This window comes from Dipodomys ordii, unplaced genomic scaffold, assembly GCF_000151885.1.
Source record: "Dipodomys ordii isolate 6190 unplaced genomic scaffold, Dord_2.0 Scaffold10, whole genome shotgun sequence".
Lineage (NCBI taxonomy): Eukaryota > Metazoa > Chordata > Mammalia > Rodentia > Heteromyidae > Dipodomys > Dipodomys ordii.
The window spans coordinates 7,609,970-7,632,672 of record NW_012267226.1 but is presented as its reverse complement, the minus strand read 5'-3'; the positions used below and the strand labels follow the sequence as shown (position 1 = coordinate 7,632,672).

At 43.3% G+C, this 22,703-nt stretch overlaps 1 protein-coding gene across 3 annotated transcripts in view; it reads right to left on the bottom strand.

Annotated features, from left to right (window-relative positions):
* Window positions 1-10,374: 10,374 nt before the first annotated feature.
* The window catches only part of Kcnj1 (potassium channel, inwardly rectifying subfamily J, member 1), a 31,808-nt gene continuing 19,479 nt past the window's right edge, over window positions 10,375-22,703 (bottom strand). For 2 of the 3 annotated variants that reach the window (XM_013009818.1, XM_013009819.1), the window contains one exon: window positions 10,375-12,287. In XM_013009818.1, coding sequence (XP_012865272.1) covers window positions 11,163-12,287 — 1,125 coding nt within the window. In that variant the 3' untranslated portion in view covers window positions 10,375-11,162. Of the gene's footprint in view, window positions 12,288-15,446; window positions 15,693-22,703 lie in introns of those variants that run through there. The other variant, XM_013009817.1, reaches the window with a different exon arrangement.

Genomic DNA, 22,703 nt, shown 5'->3' with positions numbered 1-22,703 from the left:
GCATCTTGAAGACTCTCGAGTGGGAGGAGGTTCAGTATTGACTGTTTCCCCCACCTTCTTCCCCTCATAAAATAACCAGGAAGGAGCAGAGTTTGCATGGGTCCCTGGTCACTGCTGAGCCTCTAGGCTTCTGCAAACCATAGCAGAAACCAAAGCAGAAATGAGAGGAAGGTTAGGTATTTAATCAAGACAACGGAAAGGACCTAGAATAAGAAGCTCAGAGCCGAGGCAAGTGTGCAGGTCATACCACTTACACCCTGCCTTGCTCATCTTTGCATATCTTCTGGAAATTCTCATCTCAACTTCATTGTCTCTATCTTCTACAGCACCTGATGCTATTCATACTGTTTCAATAAACTTTATTGCATACTATCATCCTAGGGCAACTGTGTGTGTGTGTTTGTGTGTGTGTGTGTGTGTGTGTGTGTGTGTGTTGATACTAGAGCTTGAACTTGGGACTGGGGTGCACTATTACTTGAGCCACAACTCTACTCCTGGCTTTCTGCTGGTTAATTGGAAATAAGATTCTCATGCTGCCGGGACATGATACATTATACAGGACTCTAGGCATTCACACACAGTGAGACTAAAGGAGGATGCTCTTAGGGGAGGATCATGAAGATGCAGTAACTATGTGCCTCTGGTTAAATAAAATAATATTTATCAGCTGGGCGCCGGTGGCTTACGCCTACAATCCTAGCTACTCAGGAGGCTGAGATCTGAGGAGTGTTGTTCAAAGCCAATGTGGATAAAAAAAAAAAGCCATGAGACTCTTATCTCCAGTTAATCATAGAAAAAGCCAGAAGTGGCATGGTGGCTCTAGCGCTTGAGCAAAATGGAGCTCAGGGACAGTGCCCAAGCCTACGAGGTCAAGCCCTAGGGCCAGCACAAATTAAAAAAAAAACAAAAATAACAATAAATAATATTTATCAAAATGAACTCCAAAACATGGAAAAAATACCTGTGTGTACATTCATAAAAAATTCTCATTGACTTTCCTGCCTGGACTGGCTTCGAATATCAATCCTTAGATTTCAGCCTCCTAAGTAGCTAGAATTATAGGCTTGAGTTACCAGTGCCCAGGCTATAGCAACTCTATTGTTATCCAAACTGGGGAGAAAATGGTTTTGAAAGCCTAAGAACTTGCATGTCCAGCAAATGGGAAAGCTGAAGCTCAAGCAAGTTCATCTGACTTCAAAGCAAGTTTATCTGACTTCAAAGTCCTACACGTCCTGGGGATCATTGTCATCTATACCCACTACTTTTAAAGAAACTGAAAATAACTTTGTGGACTGGTAGAGTGGCTCATGTGGTAAAGTGCTTGCTTAGCAAGCGTGAGACCCTGAGTTCAAACCCCAGCACCACCAAAATAAATGATAATAACAATAATTTTGCTGGTGACCCCCAAAAGTCAGGGAATTAATGAATCGCCTCCTTTCACTTGATCAACATTCATGAAGTCATTGCTGTGATCACCTACGCAAAGCTTCTCACCTAGGCCAAAACTCTTTTTTTCTTATGAAAGTATTTTTTTAATAAATTGATGTATTTCAATGTTATAACATGATAGCCCAATGCTATTATCAAGGTAGCAAAAGTGACAACGCCCAGCACTGTTCTAGACACTCTGAAGGAGGGGCAGCGGCGTCGGTGGAGATTCTTGACAGCTGAGCACTTACCACACGAAGACGTGCACACTTCGGTGTAAGAACTGAGCGGACTGCCAAAGTCTAACAAATTAAGCTGCACCCTCAAACCACACTAAAGAGAAGGGAATACAAGACGGTATGGCTAATCTGCTATAGAAAACAAGCCTTTCAAACTTAAGTCACTTAAGGAAAAATAGTCTGCGTTAAAATGACAGGGTATCTTACTGAAATGGAGCCATAAGAAGACAGATTAGAACCCTGAAGCAGTGAGTGATGCTCCTACTGTGTGATGGAAGCGGCCATGGAAGACAATGCAGCTGTCCGTGTGCTAAAACCAGCAGTCCCTGCTCTGCACCAGTGCTGGTGATGGGGTCATCTACACTATTGCTGTGGCTGGACTTCAAGCATCAAGTGGAGGCTCTTGCAGACTGTACCACACTTCCCAAAGCTGATGTCCCTGGCTTAGGGTAAAACAAACAAGCAACAAAAAATAAAAAACCCCAAGGGTCTTGAAAACAAATAGGAGAAACTAGAAGCATCTGACTTGTAACACTATTCTTACTGTTCAAGCCACCGGGAGAAATCTGTTTTACTTGGTTACAACTACAATAAGTTCACCTGACCCCACTGATCACATGGACATTAATGACCAGATTTTTATTTTATTTATTTTTGTCGGTCGTGGGGCTTGAACTCTGGGCCTGAGCGCTGTCCCTCAGCGCTTCAGCTCAAAGCAAGCACTCTATCACTTGAGGTACAGCGCCAATTCTGGTTTTCTGCGTGTTTGTTTATTGGAGAAAAGAATCTCACAGAGTTTCCTGCCCGGGGTGGCTTTGAACAGTGATCCTTAGATCTCAGATGCCTGAGTAGCTAGGATTACAGGCGTGAGCTACCAGTGCCAGGCTATAACCAGATTTTTAACATGAATTTTTCTTAAGAATGAGTCCAGGTAGAAAGAACAAGATTCTTTCTGAAGCCTTCAGGGGCAACAGAAAAGCAGGCTGGATGCTTTTAGTTTTCAATTTGAGCTGTAGAGAAGGACCAAACTTAAGAGATTTTCTTTATCTTCAGCTACAATTAGATTGTGAATAGTCACATGTCTAGAAGTTTATCTGCTGTAAGTAAGAAAATTGGCCTTATGCCACTGATTTTTTCTAAGGGCCCTTCACATTATTTCTAAGCTGCAAAAGCTGCCGATGAAAACAGCTACAATGAAATAAGCATACAGTCATCTGTGTGCTGAGGTGTTCCGTTCTAGATACGCAGGCACAAAATGAGATGTTCATGGCTCCGTACACAGGAATGTCTAACCAAGGCAGGCTACTCCTCTGGTGCAGCAGCCCAGGTTTAAAACATGCGTATTTCAATAGCTGTTTTAAAATCCCCATCCAGTGGCATCAAACACTTCTTTTACTGACCTGGGTTTTGGTGCTAGCACTCTTTGCATAGTGAACAACTTACTGCTAGTGCCATGTTTATCCCCATTCTCCATCTAGAACTGAACCAAGTCAGTGTTTCACAAAGGTCATATGTTCCTCCTTTCTTAACACAGCTCTCTGTCTCTGTCTCTCTCTTAGCCAGTCCTTGGGTCTAAACTCAGGGACTGGGCGCTGTCTCTGAGCTTCTTTTGCTCAAGGCTAGCACTCTACCATGTGAGCCACAGCACTTCTACCTTTTTCTGCTTATGTGGTACTGAGGAATTGAACCCAGGGCCTCATGCATGCTAGGCAAGCACTCTACCATGTAAGCCACATTCCCAGCCTTTATCACATCTCTTAAAACAAGTGCTCAGCCTGTAATAGAACTGACACTGATCTGTAAAGGCTTTCCTTGCTGGATGCAGATATAAAACAGTCAGAAAGTATAAAGTGTAGGCCAAAACTCTTACCTGGGCAAAGGCTCCTATTTGCTCTTTGCGTGCCAATTACAAAGGTGGATGTGTGTGGCCTCTGATTTTCCTATGGAAATAGTTTAGGGGTGGCATGTCATCTCCATTCTTCAGAGTCAACTGCTTTCCTGCCTCTTAACTTACCGGGTGAGCTTTCCTTCAGCCTTAGTAACTTCAGAAATGGTATTTATGGGGAGTTAACTAGAAGAGAGAAAACGTGTACTCCACCACTGCCTTCCTTCTCCCTCCAAAACTACACGAACTTAGAAAGTCACATGGCCTCTAAGCCTCAATTTCCCTCTCCTCCCTTTCCCTTACCTCCCTTCACAACTAGATTCTGCCTTTGTTTCCTTCTCTGGTCTATTTTTCGTGCCAATATCAAACATGTATTCCTACAATACTTACTCGATCATGTCCTCACCTCTTGAAGGGCTGTGGTAGTTTGCTACCTGAACTTGGACTCAATCTTCCATCCATCTTAACTCCAAACCTTCACACGTTTCAGATCTTGTGCCTCTCTATCCCTCTTACATGTGGCCAGGGAAAATGGCCTCATATTCTTTTCCCATAATTCCATGCCAGGTTATACTGCAGTGCTTCTGTGATGGTCTTGGATATGTGCTTGCCTGATGGGTATACCTTTCTACTTTCACCTTTCAAATGTTACCTCCTCCCTCACACATTGACCCTAGATCAACTGGTACCTCTACCAAGAAACATTCTGAGACTCTGTCTTCCTCAGTACTTTTTGTTGGTAGTACTAGCACTAGGGTTTGAACTTGCCCAATACGCTTGCTGTGTGTGTGTGTGTGTGTGTGTGTGTGTGTGTGTGTGTGTGCATGACAGTACTGGGCATGAATTCAGAGCCTCACACTGTCCATTGGCTTTCTGGCTCATGGCTGGTGTTTTACCATTTAAGCCCCACCTCCAGTCTCCCATTTTGCTGGTTAATTAGAAATGGAGTCTCGTGGACTTTTCCTCCCAGGTTGACCTCCACCCTCCAGATTTCAGTCTTCCAAGTAGCTAAAACTAAAGTTATGAGCCTCTGGCATCCAGCTCCTTGACACTTATTTTTTTCTTTTGTGCCAGTCCTGGGACTTGAACTCAGGGTCTGGCCATTGTCCCTAAGCTTCTGTGCTCCACCACTTGAGTCACAGCTCCAGTTCTGGCTTTTTCGGTGCTTGAGTGGAGATAAGAGACTCGCAGGCTTTCCTGCCTGGGCTGGTTTCAAACTGATCCTCAGATCTGAGAACATGTAACAAATAGCAGAATGATAAACCTGATAAGAATGCTTACCTTTACATAGGAGAAGGGAACAGACACAGAGCATAGGACCAGAAGTGTCTTTTCTAAAGCCCATTCTGTGACTTTGAAATCATATCAACTTTTGCATAATGAAATGGTTAGGATTCAGGTATGACTCAGAGGCAGAGCCCTTAGCTAACAGGCATAAGGACCTAGTTTTGATTCCCGGTGTCACATAGAAGAAGTCAAAATGAAAAGAAATAATCAACCATCTAAAAATTGGAAAGGAAGTGAAGCAAATGAACCTAATTCTATTAAACTGGTATAGTATCTTGTTGAAGATATCTTCAATCTTGAATATAGTAATGATAAGTTATTAATACATCTTTAAACCCTGGAAGAATATATTAACAATGTTTAAATCTCAGGTAACTAAGAATTATAATCCATAATCTTATTGTTAACAATAGTGTAACATAGTTGATTTTGTGGCATTAAGGTTTGAATTCAGGGCCTCAAGTTTGCTAGACTACCACTTGAGCCATACCTTCAGCCCTTCTTTTATGCTGTTGGGTTTATGTGTGTGTGTATGTGTGCTGGTCCTGTGACTTGAACTTGGTATCCCCAAGCATTTTTTTCTCAAGGCTAGTGCTCTACCACTTAAGCCACAACTCCACTTCTGACTTTTTGATATTTAATTGGAGATAAGGGCTTCACAGACTTTCCTGCTTGTGCTGGCTTTGAACCTTGATCCTCAGATCTTAGCCTCCTGAGTAGCTAGGATTACAGACCTGAGCCACTTTCACCAGCATTTTGCTGGTTATTTTGTAGACAGAAGCTCTTAAAATCATAGGGTCATTTGCAGCAGTGGGCAGGACCTCTACTTCCTTATTATGGCATTTCTAGAGTCTAGCTCACAGCAAGTCCCAAATGAGGATTCTGTGGGTTGAAATGAAGTCTAAGAAACAGGCCTCCACTCAGATTCTTCCCGGTCATAGAGTTGGGCCTCTGAGGTGTTGTCATTTGTTTCAAGGATCTTGCTCTGATCTCTGTCAGAGCCCCCCAGTCACCAGCGAAGCCCCAGGTGTGGGTATGATCAGCCCTGGTACCAGGATACCACTCCATCACTCCTGCTGGGTTAGCAAGTCACCATTTATTTTCTTGTCTTTCCTTCCTTCTTCCTTCCTTCCTTCTTTCCTTTCTTCCTTCCTTCCTTCCAACCTTCCTTCCTTCCCTTCCTCCCTCTCTCCCTCCCCCCTTCCTCTTTTGTTTTCTTTTCTTTCTTTTTTGTCAGCTCTGGGGCTTGAACGCTGGGCCTAGGCGCTGTCCCTAAGCTCTCATGGTCAAAGCTAGCGCTCTAACACTTGAGCCACAACTCCACTTCCAGTTTTCTGGTGGTTAATTGGAGGTATGAGTCTGGCTTGGAACCATGATCCTCAGATCTCAGCTTCCTAAATAGCTGGGATTACAGGAATGAACGAACCACTGGCTCACAGCACCATTTACTTTCTGCCAATAGATCTGACATCTTTTATTCCCCTTAAATCGTCTCCCATTTCATATGTAAGGAAACTGAAGCTCCATGAAGTTGAGTTCTCAAGTAAATGATACAACTTGCTCAAAAGTTCCTGGACTAGATATAGGTTCAAATCTACTAAGCCACATAGTCCTTGAGCAAATCAGTTATTCCTTGTTCATTCATTCAAAAACTGTTTATTGCCTATCTGAGTGTATCAGTGATAGGAATACAGAGGTGAATGGAGAATCTTACTCTCCAAAGAGAACAGACTCCATTTCTCCACTGCTTATAGTAGTGCTTACCTGTTTCTACCTTGGAGATTGAAATAAAATATATGTACAGTTTTTAATTATATATAATTATATACAGTGTATATATAGAAAGAAAATCACATATATCCATATCCATATACCTATTTTATATAAATCCCCATTTGTGTTATTAGTATTGGTTGTGTACAAACCCTGCCCATGATACCTCTGAAGCCCCACTGGGCAGAAACACTGGAAAAGCACTGCCTTTTCCTAGAACAGGCAATCCCCAGGTGCTTGTTAAGTCCTAGACAGGGCTCTCACCTGTGTTAAGTACTAAGCACTCCCACAGTATAAACACGGCCATGAACATGTACCCTCCTGGGTTCCAGGACAGCCCTAGCAAGTCTCTGAGACTGTGACTCTGGTGACTTTTAACGAATGGTCTTCCAAAGCTTACTTGATGGATTTTGAGTGCCTACCCTGCCTTTTACTAGCATATGACCCTGGACAATTCCCCATTCCACTTGTCTCACTTGAAAAATGGGTGTGAAAATAATACTGACATCATAGGATTATTGTGCCCATTAAGAGAGGAAATGTACGCAGAATGCTAACAGTGAACCAAAGGCATGTGATAACTTAGTGAATGTCCCTATGCTATTCTTCTTCTACCACAGCACAAGTGTTGGAGTTTCTCACCAGTGTGAAAGATACTTGTGTCTTCTAGAACATTCCACAGACAGGGATGTACTGGATGGAGGGAGAGATATACACCAAGTTTCTAGCCCTTGCAGAGTGTGTCCAATTTACCCCCAGGCTCAGCTCCAAAGAGTCCAGCTGGGTGCATCTGGTTGGGGAGATTAAATTATTTTTGAATTCCTAACTGAATGTTCTTTTAATGGTAACTTAATGACAAGCATTGAAATAGATTTCCTCCATAACCCCTCCTCCCACCATGCCTGCACCCCCCCAACCCCCATGGCTCTGGGTTGCACAGTTCCCGATAACCTTTATTCCCTACCCTTGGACTTTTATCTCCCCAATGACAAACAGCCCTTACTGGACAGAAAGAGGAAATTCCAGTCATTGTTCTTAAACTTCTGGCTTCCAAAATAAAATGCTCTATCTCTCCTGTCAAGCTTTGATTGACACATACTTCCTGTAATGGCAGACAGTAACGGCCCAGGGGCGGGTCCAAGAGTTCATTTGCCTTCTTTCCATCAGAGGTTTCCTCTGTTTGTTCTAGACAGGGGAAGAGTCCCCCTGCAGGAGCATCCTGTTGGACACCCATCTCTCGATTTAAGACACACCTCCAGAGAGAATTCTTTCACACCAAACCTGTCATCCACTTGGGAAGTTTTTCCTTAAGGTTCGATTCGGTGTCGTGCATACCTTTTAGAGGTTTAAACAGTCACTCCACATTGATCATCTGATTTCTTTGACTTGGCCACTTAGAGATGAATTTTCCCCCTCCTACCCTTATGAAAGATGGCATCCCTTAAATCCTGGAAGGTCAGACTTTCCAAGTCAAAAGTCCCATGACAACAGAGAAATGAAGGGGCATCTGTACGCAGGAAAACTTTAGTACAATAGTACATCATGGGGTGCAGTTTTTTGAAATATAGACACGCTTCAGGAAGTAGAACAGAATACTGATGGTTTAGAGCCAACTGGGGAAATGTTTCTGCACTGGAATAAAAAGCTCCCCTTCACACCGGCACTCATCTATAGGCAAGCTGGCCCACTGCTGTGCTCCGGGCCTCCCATTTTCTTCATTCATGGAGTTCCTGAGCCCTATTTTCCCCAGCTCTTCAAATGCCCAATGGCTCTATCAGGGAGGTGAGGGTCTAACTATCCCTGAGAACTATCTCAAGTTGCCAGCCCCAAGATCCATTTCTTAAAGGGCCTTGGTGAAGGTATGTTCATGGGTGCCAGAGCTTTGATGGGAATTTGTATTAAAGAGGAGACTCCAACTGGACACCAGAGGCAGTGGCTTATATGTGTAATCCTACCTCTGGAGACTAAAAACAGAGAATTAAGGTCAGCTTGGGCAGACAGTTCCAAGAAACTCCATCTCCAACTAACTAGCAAAATGTGAGGCTAGAGGTGTACCTCAAGTGGTAGAGCCAGCCCTAAGCAAAAACAGCTGAATGAAGAGTGAGAGGCCCTGAGTTCAAGGTCAAGTACCAGCACAAAGTTGAGGAGGGGGGAAGAGAGAAAGAGAGAGAGAGAGAGAGAGAATGAGCAAACAAGTATGAAAGTACCTTGATATTATTATTATTATTATTTTGCTGGTCCTGAAGCTTGAACTCTGGCCCTGAGCACTGTCTCTGGGTTCCTTTTGCTCAAGGCTGGTACTCTACCACTAGAGCCATAGCGCCACTTCCAGCTTTTTTTATGTGTGTGTGATTACTTGGAGATAGGAATCTCATGGTCTTTCCTGCCTGGGCTGGGTTAGAACTGCAATCCTCAGATTTCAGCCTTGTGAGTATTTAGGATTACAGGTGTTAGCCACCAGTGTCAAGTGTCCTTGATCTTAAAGAAGGAATATTTGTCATGGGAATAACTCAGAAATATACTGATCAGAAAGATTCTCCTTGTCTCCTTAACAAAAGAAATGGATTAGTCCTCAGCATTTCACTGCCATTGAGCAAGACAGACCAGAGCAGTGACACTGATGTGCCTGGCTTGAGTGAATTCATTTTTCCACCAGTTCATAAAGGGCTACAGAGTAATAAAGCCTCATGACAACCAGCCAACAGAGAATTCCAGCTCCCTGAAGCTTGCAATGTTGATTCCTTTTGGCCTTGTCAGCAAATTAAGTTGTGGTTCCTAAGCGCTTACAGCCACAGATTCGTCTTCCATGTGGCCTCTGCATACCTACCATGACAGCTACTGACAAGATATGAACTCCTAATCCCATCATAGCTCCCAGGTCGAGGTCAGAAGGACAAGAATGTGCAGATGCATCTGAACAAAACCAGTCCAGTCCTGGAAAAACAAAGCCATCCCTACCAACAATGGCCTGTGTTCCCTCTGTTGCTGCCAAGATTCATACTGGGGAGATTTGATGGAACTAGACCGGAAGGGGTGTGTCTTCAATCTACCTCACTTCCTCTTGAGGGGGGATTCAGACAACGAATGTGTCCTATTTCCCTCCTCCCCACAGGTCTTGCTCTTCCAGGAGAAAGTCCACCCTCAGTAGGAATATTTTCCCCACTTGCCTTGTTGATTAATGCACAATTAATGACACTTTTGGAAAGTGCATAAAGTTTTAGAACTTTATTAACACATTGAACATATCTTTTTAAAATTCCTAAACAGCTTAGAGTTCCATTTTTTGAGAATATGTTGAAAATAATACAGGTAGGGAAATGAACAGGACATTCACATCCAAACCTTCCCTAAAAGTCCATTAAGTTGGTTCCTTATAAAAAGATGTGGCTTTGGCTCTCACAGGAATATCTAACAAAGTCCTGTGAGACCATATCCAACTCCTCTGTATTTTCTACTTTTCTTTCAGACATAGGATTTCAGTACAAGCTCTAGGCAAAGAAACACCAGGTTATCATTGCATCCCTCCCCCAGGTTGACTGCATTTCACAGTCCCCATCACCATCTTGGAAGAACAAGGAATAAGTACTCTTTTAACAGATTAGTAGTGCATTAGTTCATCTGTTGCAAATTGAAGGAACTATCACTATCCTGTTCAATTCAAGCATTCTTGCCTTGCAGGAAGATGTTCACTGAGATTCCATCCGTGAGGCTTGAACTCTGGGCCTGGATGCTGTACCTCGGCTTTCAGCTCAAGGTGAGCCATGGCGCCACTTCCTCATTGAGATTCTACAGTGTAAGATTCAGCCTCTGTCTAAATGTACCATGTGGGATCATTTGGACCAAAGCCCAGTGTAGGCCACAGCATTTGAACAGGCCACAAAACAAGTTCCAGTCATGTGATTCCTCTCCACCGTGTGTATGGAATGGTGCAGGATGACTGGGCTGGGTCTTCTCTTTCCCCTTCTCTCCACATGACGGAGACTCCAGTGAGTGCTCCAAACACCAGAGCTGGAGAAAGTCAGAGTTTCAACCATTCTCTGTGTAACCATCTCCAATTGCCATCAATGGATTCGTTCACCTCCCCTAAGTCAGGAGTTGTTTTCTTTGTTGATAGAAGTCAGCATTAAAATGAAAGGAACAATTTTCTTATACGTAGAATCAAAAGCCAAATTAAAGTTGCCTTCTGATCCTATCTAAAGCTTCAAAATCCTTCAAGAAGCCGCTACAAAAAGTATCTCCTTTAGTCTGTCCATGAGGTAGATGGTGGATGATTTTTATCTATCCCCCCATCAACATTAAAGAGTCTCAAATAATCATATTCAAGATTCCTGGTGGGCTCCTCTGGCTCCCATTTGCAGTTTCACATGAAAGCATCACATGCTCTAACACGGCAGGCCTCTGTGTCTTGTAGGATCATGGTTTGAAGGTCATTGTAGCAGTAGTCATAGCCAGTTCTTGTTCTACTTTCAGACTCTCCAACTGCTGACTGATTCTTAATGCTTCTGTCCCCTAACATACCTGAAGATTTCCTCCTGTTCAAAAACCCACTGCTACATTTTAGTGTCGTCGGTTTCATCAACTTCTGCTAAGATGAAGTTGGGATTGTCATAGCCTCTCTTCATCCTGGCTCTGGCATCTTTCTCATTGTAAAGACACATAGCACAGTGGGGAGTCTCCACTTCTACTGTCTTGCTAAAGTTATGGAAGTCGACTCGGTATTTCCCTTCCTTGGTCTTAGAGACTATTGGAACAAAACGGTAGCCCCAGAGCACCTCCTCTGGGACATAGGATGTGCGGACTTGGCAAGTAGCACTGGTTGATTCCACGGTGCCATCTAAAAATACCACTAATTCAAAGTCTTGCTGGGAAAGGGTTTCTGCTGCCATGTGGAAGAAAGGGCTGTTGTGGTCAATGATGTGGTAGATTGTCAGTGGGGAGATGAAGAATAAATTTTCATTGCCAGCATCGACTACGAAGTTGATGTTGGTCTGGTCCAAAATGATGGTCTCTCCTTCAGGAGTGACTGTGGTCTTCAGGAGCTTTCCATAAATGTGGCTGCCAATAAGAAGGCTCTTCCTAAGATTGGCCACTCGGATTAAAAGGCAGAGTTTGCCACCCCGCTTGCTGATCACTGCATGTTTGCTGAATGTAATGGCCTTGGCACGTTTTTTGGGTCTGGAGATCTTGGCTAAGATGGCGCCACACATGAAAGAATTGATAATGACCCCAAGAATAGACTGGAAAATAAGCAGAAAGATGGCAGTGGCACATTGTTCTGTCACACACCTGAATCCATACCCTATGGTCACTTGGGTTTCCAGAGAAAACAGAAAGGCTGAGGTCATGCCATTAATATTCTCCACGCAAGGAGTGTGATTGTCAGCAGGATGGAACTCTGGGAGATCTTTGTGGACATAGGCTACCACATACCACAGTAGACCAAAGAGGAACCAACTCCCCAGGAAGGCTGTGATGAACACGGTCATTTTGTATCTCCATTTGAGCTCAAGCACTGTCGTCCAGATGTCTACAAAGAATATGAACCTGGACTGTGCATCCACATTACCAAATTCTATGTTACACCTTCCATCTTTGGAAACAAGTCGTGTTCTTTGCCGAGAATGCCCAAAACAGTGAGCAACAAACCATTTCCGAAGATGTTTGAACATCCTGATCTGCAAACACAGCAGAGGAAAAGAAAATAAGATTTTTGTCCATAGCAGTAGAGAGCTAAGTAATAGACATAGCTACCTATATATGAACAGACCATCCAGAATTCAGACTTACAAATGGCTACCGCCACACTATTCTCAGTAAGAACTTTCCACTGGGTGACCACATTCCTTCAATGTAAAATTTATGACAAAGATGTGAATTGAAGGAAACTAAAAAATGATATAGCCAAGAATTTCCTGATTTCAGTCGTCACAGGGAACCTGAAAAAATGTTAATGATAGCTAGTTACGATCTGGACTTTATTTGATATTGTTATTCAAATCTCCTTCCCTTGAAATTTTTAGTCTTCTGCTTAGCAGTAATCATTAAATTGTAAGTTGAAGTACTGTTTATATTTTTGTGACATATAAAAATAAGTAGCTGTTGGGCACAGTGGCGTATGCTTGTAATCCCAGCTACTTCAGAGCACAGACAAGAGAGTTACAGTTGGGGACCAGCCCAGGTAAAGTGTTAGTGGGACTCTATCTCAGAGTATAAGCTAGGAATGGTGATGCATATCTATAATCCTAGCTACTCAGGAGGATAGGTAGAAGGATCTTGGCCTGCAGTCAGCCCCAGGCAAAAAAGTGGAAACACTCTCTAAAAACTAACCTAAAACAAAAAGGGTAAGAGGACATAGCTCAAGAGTGCCTGGCTGGCAAGTACAATGCCCTGAGTTCAAAATCCATACAACATATATATATATATATATGTATGTATATGTATAATAACTTAAAAAAGGAACATTCTGTTAGGCACTGATGACTGATGTCTATAATCCTGGCTGTGCCAGAGGCTGAGATCTGAGGATCTCAGCAGTAGCAGGAAGGCAGGTGGGATTCTTATCTCTGATTAAGGACCCACAAAAAGCTGGAAGCGGAGCTGTGGCTCAAGTGGAAGAGTGCTAACCTTGAGCAAAACAAGCCTAGGGACAGTACCCAGGTTCTAAGTTCAAGTATGAAGACTGGCGCGCGCGCAAACACACACACACACACACACACACACACACACACACACACACACACACACACACAAGGTAGGAGGGAAAGAAGAAAGGGTGGGAGGAAGGAAGAGTCATACTACCTGAAATGTTTGGTGTCCTGCTACTGATACTCATATATCATTAGACCTTCTGACTCCATTCAGTTTGGTCATTTGTCAAAATGAAGGAAGCAAGACTCAGAAAGTTTACATGGCATCCAAAGTCATGGAGCAAACCAGCAACAAGAGAGCTAGAACATACAGCTTCCTGTCTCTACCTCAAGAAGATATCTGCTGCAGCACCTCTCACAGTCAACTTTCCTCTTCTAAAGCTTGATTTTCCTAAAACACTTTCCTAAGTGTTTTAAATGGTTTAAAACATTTTCCTAAGACAAGCCCAATAGTGGTGAAAATCCTTTTTGTACCCGGCACTGTTGGTTCGCATCTCTTAGCTACTCAGAAAGCACAAATCTGAAGGTTTCAAGCAAGCCTAGGCAGTGAAGTCTGTGAGACTCAATCTCCAAAATATCCAGCAAAAGCCATACTGGAGGTCTGGTTCCAGTGGTCAGGCACCAACCTAGAAAGCAACTCAAGTGAGAGCAGGAGGTTCCGAGTTCAAGAGTCTCAATATTTGGTGTCCCAGTATTGGCACCAAAAAAAGTTGGTAGTATTTAGAATAAAGCTCCAACTTTCTCTGTGGGCCTACAAGCCTGTTTCTGGACTTTTCCCACACACACACTGTGTGCTAAGATTTTTCGAAAGGAACAGTTTGAGACTCGCCATCATTAACTCCATCTTTCCCTCACTGCTTCTGAGCTACAGAATGAGTGAGCACTGACTTAAACTGAACTTAATAAATGCAGACACATGTTCCATTCATTCCTAGATCCAAGCTGCCCACGTAGTCTATGAGTGCTCACTGTTTATTCCATCAGCCTATGCAGGAAGGATCTGAAGGAATTCAGATCTTCACAACACACTCTGAAGCTGAGTATTGTCTGCAATTGTAGCTATACAAGAGGCTGAGATCTGAGGATCACAGTTCAAAGACAGCCCAGGGAAGGAAAATCCATGAGACTCTGATCTCCAATTAATCATCAAAAATCCAGAAGCAGAGCTATGGGGCAAGTAATAGGCACTGGCCTTGAGCAAAAAAATCCCTGTGTTCAAGCCCTCGTATCAGCACACACACACACACACACACACACACACACACACACAAACCAAAATCTGTTCAATGGTTTCTTTTGTGACTTCTGTTTGACAGAAAAATAGTAAAGGGAATTTCCCCCTAAACAGCCACCGCTGGTGAAACCAAGGAGTCATAAACATCAGACCACATCTCGTCCTAGGCCAAAGAAATTCAAAGGTGTGTCCACTAGGGTTAGCAATATCTTTGTGGTATTTTTTTTTCATCCAATGCAAATAGGTTTTTTAAATAGATTTCAAAATCCCCCTCTTTAAAAAAAAAAAAGGTATTTGGTCATAAAAACCAGGAAGTGAAACCCACTGAAGTGATAGCTTGTAAACCAAAAGTGATATTCCAGTGTTCCAGTGTCTCCTTCATGGCTTTGACCCAGATAAAAATACAGGAAGCCAATGGTCAGTAGAAGTGGTAGAGAGAAAATCACAGGTATGGTGATTTGCTCTGAGCATAGGAGAGCCACAGCCTTGCCTTGCACACATTCGCAGGGCACTGCTCAGCTCTCATTAACCTCAAGTCTCCAAAGGGATGAAGGGATGGCTCCAGGGGAGATGCAAAGAGGGAGATACGGGCTCCTTCCCTCCAGCCCTCCTGGACCCTGCACAGACATCCCTTAGCCTGGCCCACACCCACTGGGGACTGATCCTCTCCCTAAGGCTTTCCATGGAGTGGATCTCACCTCCCATCATGTTCCTGCAACCCATATTTACCCACAGAACCATGAGTAAACCTCCTTCTCTTTGTCAGATGATCTCTAATACACCAGTTTCTAAGCTTTTCTTCCCTGCCATCCTTCTCCTCAGCCTTCTGGAATTTCCTGACATCTGTCCTGGAGAAGTCTGGGTTTCCACACGACTGCCTTCATAAAATAAAGCGGTATATGTCTAGCCTTACAAAGATGCCTTCGATATTTTCCCAGATTGTCTGAACTTACCAACGTCCTAAACACACTCTCGCTTGAAGCATCCATGGCTGGCGAAAGCAAGGACGTAGCAGCATTAGGAGCTGTGTCGAAGCCTGATGGTATCATTTAGGCTGGACCAAATTTATCACCGGCTTCAACCAGTGGATTGATGCTAATTGGTATTAGCTTGAAAAACACTAATTCAACAGTGGAGTGGTGTGGTGCACACCAGAGCCAGTGGTAGCTCCCAGACCCTGCTCTGAGCTGGGTATATATATATTTTCAAACCTCACATGGCTTGAATACCGTCATGCTAAGACATGACAAAGCACCAGCTAAGGTCCCCAGGAGCAGATATAGATTGGACGCCAGCTTTGCCCTGTTCTCCTTTGCCACGCTCTCTTGCTCTCTCGCTGTTCCAAAGTCGTGCCAAATGACTTGGCCAGAAACAAACTAGTTATCACCAATCTCCCTGCCATTTCTCTGACACACACCAAGATAATGAGTTCTCCAAGAATTCACAAAAATACAGGTGGATGGAGAGACATAGTTGTTAGTTAGATCACACCAGGAAGAAACCAAATAACCAAGTTAATCTCTCCTCAACAAATGGCCATTGTTATGTAAGAAACTAAGACAGTAAAGACAGCCTTTATTGTTGTTTTTATTCTGGGAAAACTGACCTTTACTAAAGTTGTACATGTATTGGATTAGCCAAAGGTGTTAATCTATTTGTTCTAAAAGTGAGAAAAATTTCACTTACAGGAAACAAAGATACAGGATAAATTCATCCACCAACCAAACCTATCATTCTCACAGCAGATACATCATCACACATACCCTAGCTTGCTTAGACAATGGCACTTAATCTGACCACAGACAGAGCCAGTGTGTACTTTCTTGGTGATTAGAGATTGTCCCTGGTGTCTGGATTATATAACATGCCCAGTTTTGTGTGTGTGCTTTTTTTTTTAAAAGGTTCCTTTCTATTGAGATCAGTAAATCTTAATGGCAAGCATCGGGCTGCACATTAGCTAATATTTACCAAGGCATCCTTGGTGGTCTGGCAGCACAAGTGGATTGCATTATTGCCACTTTTTCTTTTAGTACCTAGGCATTTTTGTTCTGTAAATAGCTTCTGCTCAGAAAATAGACTTATTAGATACTTCCCACACATGGATTGTGTGCGTCTTCTGTCCGATTTCAAGGAGAAATTTCCTGTTCTCAAGAGGCTGACCATCAAGGGATGAGGAAACAAAACACATCAGCAGTTACACCATTGTGTGGTTTGTCCAATGCTAAAAGGACCACATTTCTACAAAATCCCTTCTAGCTGTGGATCCAGCTTCTGGGAAGGTATTCCAACTGGATGCAGTTGAAATATATTAGTTCACTTATTTGTCATTATTCAGTCATGATGTTGAAACTAGCTAGCCCCTGGACCAGCATTGTACTGGACATCACACAGCCAATGCCTGGGATATCTCACAGCCAATCCTGTGGGCATGATTCTTGTCACCAATCTGCTCTTGGGCAAGTTGGGGATAGCAGATGAGTCCACAGCAGCCAAACCCAGAGTGATGGCATGATAGGAGCAGTGGGAGCGGTGCCCTGCTTTGAGGCGCACAACAATGACACGGAGGCCAAGGCCTGGAGATTGCCAGAGTTACACAGACTTGCTGAATGACGAGCAATAAGCTAATCAATGTGGATATCAAAGCAAGGAGTTTGCTCTCGTTTTGCTCAGCAGCTGATGACCGCAGCTCCAGTAGAGATATTTCGGAGGTGTGTTCCTGTGTGACCACTCTATATTTAAGTGTATGTGGCTTCAGAAGAAAGGACAGAAGGAAGCCAAATACATAAGGCTGAAGGAAGTTCCAGGACAACAACTTAAAAGCACTAGAGGGCTTTGGTGTGACTCTGGGCTGGAAAGGCAAAGAGAGCCCAGACAGCCATTTTCTATTCACTACATTTCAATTAAAGACCTACATGAAAATCTGGCTTTGTTCAGAACACCCAGATAACTCCTAATGTTAAGTAGCACTGAGGTCTTTTCTGTTTAAAGATCCTTTCTCTCTCTTTCTCTCTCTCTCTCTCTTTCTCTCTCTCTCTCTCTCACACACACACACATATACACACACACACTATTTCCTTGAAAACAAACATATTTTCTTCCTAAATTTCTTGTCTCTCTGAAAATACACTCTTCATTTGCATGTAACACCCTCTTCATTTGCCCATAGCTCAAACTCACTGCTAAAATTTGAAGAACCTCGACACAAAGGCTATATTTTGCAGGCACCCACCCATGTTTACTTTTTTTTTTTCTTGTGCCCCTTCTGGGGCTTAAACACAGGGGCTTGCCTTCTTGTTTGGCTTTCTTCACTCAGGCTGACACTCTACGAGTTGAGCTACACCTTTCTTTCTGGACTTTGGCTGGTGAATTGGAAATAAAAGTCTTACAGATGCTTCTACCCGAATTGTAATCCTCAGATCTCAGCCTCCAGAGTAGCTAGATTACAGGTGTGAGGCTGTGGTGCCTGTGATCTGGGGGGTTTCTTACAGCAATTATCACATAGTCTTCTCCTATCTCCTCCCAGCTGCTCAACAGGCACTGTATCAACTGTATCACCTCTGATTTAGAAGTAGGAAGGCTTATTTATATTATATAAAAAAGAAAAGAACCTTTACTACCATCTACCTTTTAGCTAAACCTCTTGCAGCTTCTACACAAGTTTAGTGACCATCAGGACATTTTTGGAGAGACAAACATTTATGTAAGAGGTAGGAAATAGAAGCTTGACCACAAATGTCGAATGATTTTTTTTTTCTCTAGCTCCTCAGCAAGCATAGTGCAGATGAGCCTCAGGTTTTGGTGAATGTTCACTGCTTTGTTGTGGGCCAGGAGTTAACTGAATCAAATACCCCTAGAGAACCTTCCATAGCCATGCATTCCATGAGACTTTGGGTCCTGTCTTAATCAACATAATGGAGCATATACTCTATTGAACACCTGCTAAGTATCAACCACTATGCAGGTAGTATTCTCTGCTCTCAAGTTCCTTCCAGAGAGCCAGCCATGGATTAAAAAAAAAAAAAGACAAGCAAGAGCAAAAGGCCAGAGTTCAAGCCCCCATACCAGCACTAAAAAGCAAACAAGTCCCTCTTAGAGATGTGATTCAGTGATTACAATACAGCAGACTTGCTGACTTGAAGGTCTGAGGGCAAGGTGTTAGGGTAGCCACTAAAGAGGCTGGCCATCAAGCTTGTCTTGCTCAACACACCTTTGCTAAGGAGCTAAAACAAATGCATCCAACTGCAACTGCAGAACACTTCCTGTTTTCTACGAAAATCATCTCTGACTGTCCAACCACCAACGCCCAGCCAGATTTGCAAACCTTCAGCTTCCCTAGAAACATGAAGTCGCCTAGCTCCCTGAAGTGGCTGTACCATTCTCAGAGCCTACAGTAGCTGCACGTGACATTTCCCTCTGCTTTGGGAATGCCAGGGAGTTCTCTCACATTTTCGGTATTATCAGGTAGCTCACTTAGGGTCCTCCTGGGTTCCTTATTAGATAGAACTTGGCAAGACTGGTAGAAACCATCTTTCCTGGGCTCATGGGCATATGCAAAGGCATCTGAGTTCCCATGCCTCTTCTAGAAGCACTGAAGAATGTCATGGAAAAATAGAGCAAGAGTATCCCATGAGCTTGAAGCCAAGAGCAATTGTCTGTAGGTGTGAAGGCAGCACAGACCTGCCCAGATGCCTTGCTCCAACCAGAGAAGGGAGCTTGGGAACGAAAACCAAGAAACCATGAGTTCCCCTGACTTGGGCCTCATAGTCACACTGTGTTCTGTAAGTATCTCTGGGGCTAGCCAGTCACAGCAGCATTATTTGATTAACCCCGTGCATTGTGAGCAATGTCCCCAGAATGAGGAACAGCCATAGGCAAGTTTTGTGGAGCAGACAAGCTCCATCTTAGATAAGCACAGGTATGGATTTGACCTCCAGAGCCTCTCCTAGATCACAGCCAGGTGCTCTAAGTAAGTCACTTAGATTTTTCTGAGCCTCAGTTTCTCCACCAGTGAAATGGCTCTAGTAAGGTTCTTCCAAAAGTCATAGGCTGGACATCACTGGCTCATACCTATAATCTTAGCTATTTGGGAGGTTGAGATCTGAGAATTCTGTTTCAAAGCCAGCCAGGCCAGGAAAGTTCATGAGGTGAGATGTTCATCTCCAATTAACCAGCAAAAAGTAGGAAGTGAACTATGGTGGCTGAAGGCAGAGGGCTAGCCTTGAGCAATAAAGCTCGGGGATTGTGGTGGCTAGGCCCTGAGTTGAAGTGCTAACTAATAGGCACCAAAAAAGTCATGGTATGATTTACATGTGACACATATAAAACTCCCAGAACTCAGCCACCAAATAATGAACAATGGCCATTTTTATGTATTGATTCCCAAATGAAGTGATTAGGATCACTAACCCGGGTCTCCCTTGAGTCTACCCCACAGAGGGGACCACCACCAAAGGAGGACCTACATCCAAGAGACAAGAACAAAGATGGCCACATATCATGCCTATGAAGTGTGAGGGCTGCAGAGCTTACTTCCTTAGTGTGGATCAGAAAGATCTGGAAATATCAAATGTGTTTTTCCTCGAGGGCTTATCAGAGCAGAAGCCTTGTCATGGGAAGATGGAGATGGAATAGAGGGAGAGAATTATCCTTGGTACTTCTGAACAGAGGTATGGTACCTGGGTGCAATGCTGTATTTCTCTTTTGTAGACATTAGCTAGAACATGACCTGAAATATACACCCTCTGAAGAGAAGCCCCAGACTTGTGGAAGATGATCTGATGTGCTCAGAGCATGATTTGTTTTTCTCCTATTGAAGGCAAACAATTTTATCAGACAAGAGACTACTCTGATCATGATGGATGAGGCTGAAAAGTAAGGCCTGTTTGTCATCTCCTCTGAACACAGACAAAAACACAACCACAGTCCAAACCACAGAAGAGCCAAATAGACCTCTCTCCTGGCTGTGATAAGAGGTTGACACTTCGTTACCAAGAACTGGTCACATTTCAGTCGTCTCTCCTTCTAGACAATAACAACAAGATTAATTAACATAATCGCAGAACTGCCTCTACTTCCTTCCAGACCAAAATACTTCACCCTTAAACGTTCCCCACATCTCCTAAAGCAAGCTCCAAACCCTTTTCAAGTCCTGCCTAACCCTTTCCAGAAATCTTCCCCAGGCTCTGCCTGGCTATGAAAAGCCCAAGTTGGTCAAGTATGGGGCATTCCTGAAGCTCTTTAGCAGCAGGCCATGGACCCAGCCAAAGGCCATGAGTTCGTCCCAATGATTGCTCTGGAAGTTTTCCTATGCATATCCACATTTTGTACATATGCTTGCTTTCCTGTGGAGATCCAAAGAATCAAAGAAACTACCAAGTTAAACATAAAGCTTCACCACAAGGAGTTACAGTTTTTAAGCTTGGGCTTTAGGGTCTATTTAAACAACTCCTTTTCCAGACTCAGTCCTAAGATAATTATACTTTTACCACAAGGCCTCTATCTCTCCCTGTGCCCCAGTGGGAAAACTTGGAAGCCATGATGTTCCTACAGTAGAACTGATATGGGAGCTAACAAGCTGGACCCGGGGAGAGTATCATTAAGAGTGTCCTAGTTTAGGGTGACAGGTACATACATGTTGTGTGGTTAAAAAAAATGCTTTGACTGGAAACCTGTGGCTCACACCTGTAATCATAGCTACCCTGGAGGCTGAGATCTGAGGATCACAGTTCAAAGCCAGCCTGGGCAAAGAAGTCCATGAGACTCTGTCAAAAGCCAGACATTGAGATGTGGTTCAAGTGGTAGAGTGCTAGCCCTCAGGAAAAAAAAAAAACACCTTAAAGGAAAGCACTTCTAATCCTGAGTTCAAGCCCTAGTGCATGCATAAAACACTCATGCACACATGTGTGCACACACACATACACACACACACAAACAAATCAATACTTTGGAGGTTGGCAACTCTCTCAGTCTACATTTCCAGTATCACTTCCTATTGTTTCTCATGGTTGTTTCCTAAGGTCTTGGAAATGCTAGCATGTTATAACCATGTAAAGAAGGATCCAAAGCGGATAATTTTGTCTCTGCCTTGTTCAGAGTTCAATACTGGGGATTGAACTCAGGGTCTTACATCAGATAGGCAGGCAATCTACCACTTGAACCATGCCCCTGGCCCTTTTTGCTGCTGTCATTTTTTCTTATGTTTATGTGTGGGCCAGTGAAGATCTACAATCATCTTGCCTATATCTCACACATAGCAGGAACAATAGGTGTAAATCATTAATCTGGATTCTTGGTTGAGATGAGAGGATCTCACTCATGTTTTTCCTGAACTGGCTTCAAACCATAACCATCCTGATCTTTACCTCTTGAATATCTGGGGATACAGGTGTGCATTGCACAGAGTTTTAAGGAGAGAGTAGAGCATCCTTGGGGACAATGAGATTGGTGATAGAACAATGAGAGAGTCCTAGAGACAAGAGACAAGAGAAACTCACAACTCACAGTTACACACTTGGAGTTTCATGACTCCTCCAGATATCTTTTTTTTTTAAAGGAATTCCCCACTTTAGAGTATAACACTTTACTAAGGGGAAGTCTTGCTTTACTGTGTGTGAGTGGACTGATCAGGAAGTAACAGTAAATTGAAGTAAAAGTTGTGGTGCACAGTCCAAAATAGATGAAGAAAAAACCAATATGTGCGGAATAGAAGTTCCCTCTTGCAGCTCCAGGAAAGCTATGCTGCATCCTGCATCAACAGCACCCCCTGGTGCTCAGTCTAAGCCGTGCAGCATAGGGTTCGCCTAGAGCGTTTTGTAATTTTTTTTTTTTTTTACATGTATTAAAGTCTCTTATTTAGACCTCATAATGATTCCAAAAGCCTGAGAACTAAGAAAGGTTGGGCAACTTGGACAAGTTCATGAAGCAGAAAAGCAAAAGATTAGACGAAGCTGACTTGCCTGACTGACGAGTCTTTACTTTTAAGCCCTATGACACACTCTACAGAGCGGATAAATAGTGTTGAAGGGAAGGCAAACATTTATTCAGCACCAGCTCACTATGTGCTGGGAATGGTGGCTTTTCACACATCTCTATGCTGTGTGTAATAGGATAAGAGCTAGTAAGCATCTGGACATACTATGGGCATTGAAAGGCAAGGCAAGAAATACCTGATTAATGGAGAGCAAACAGGTTCCCAAGAACCAGGAAGAGCA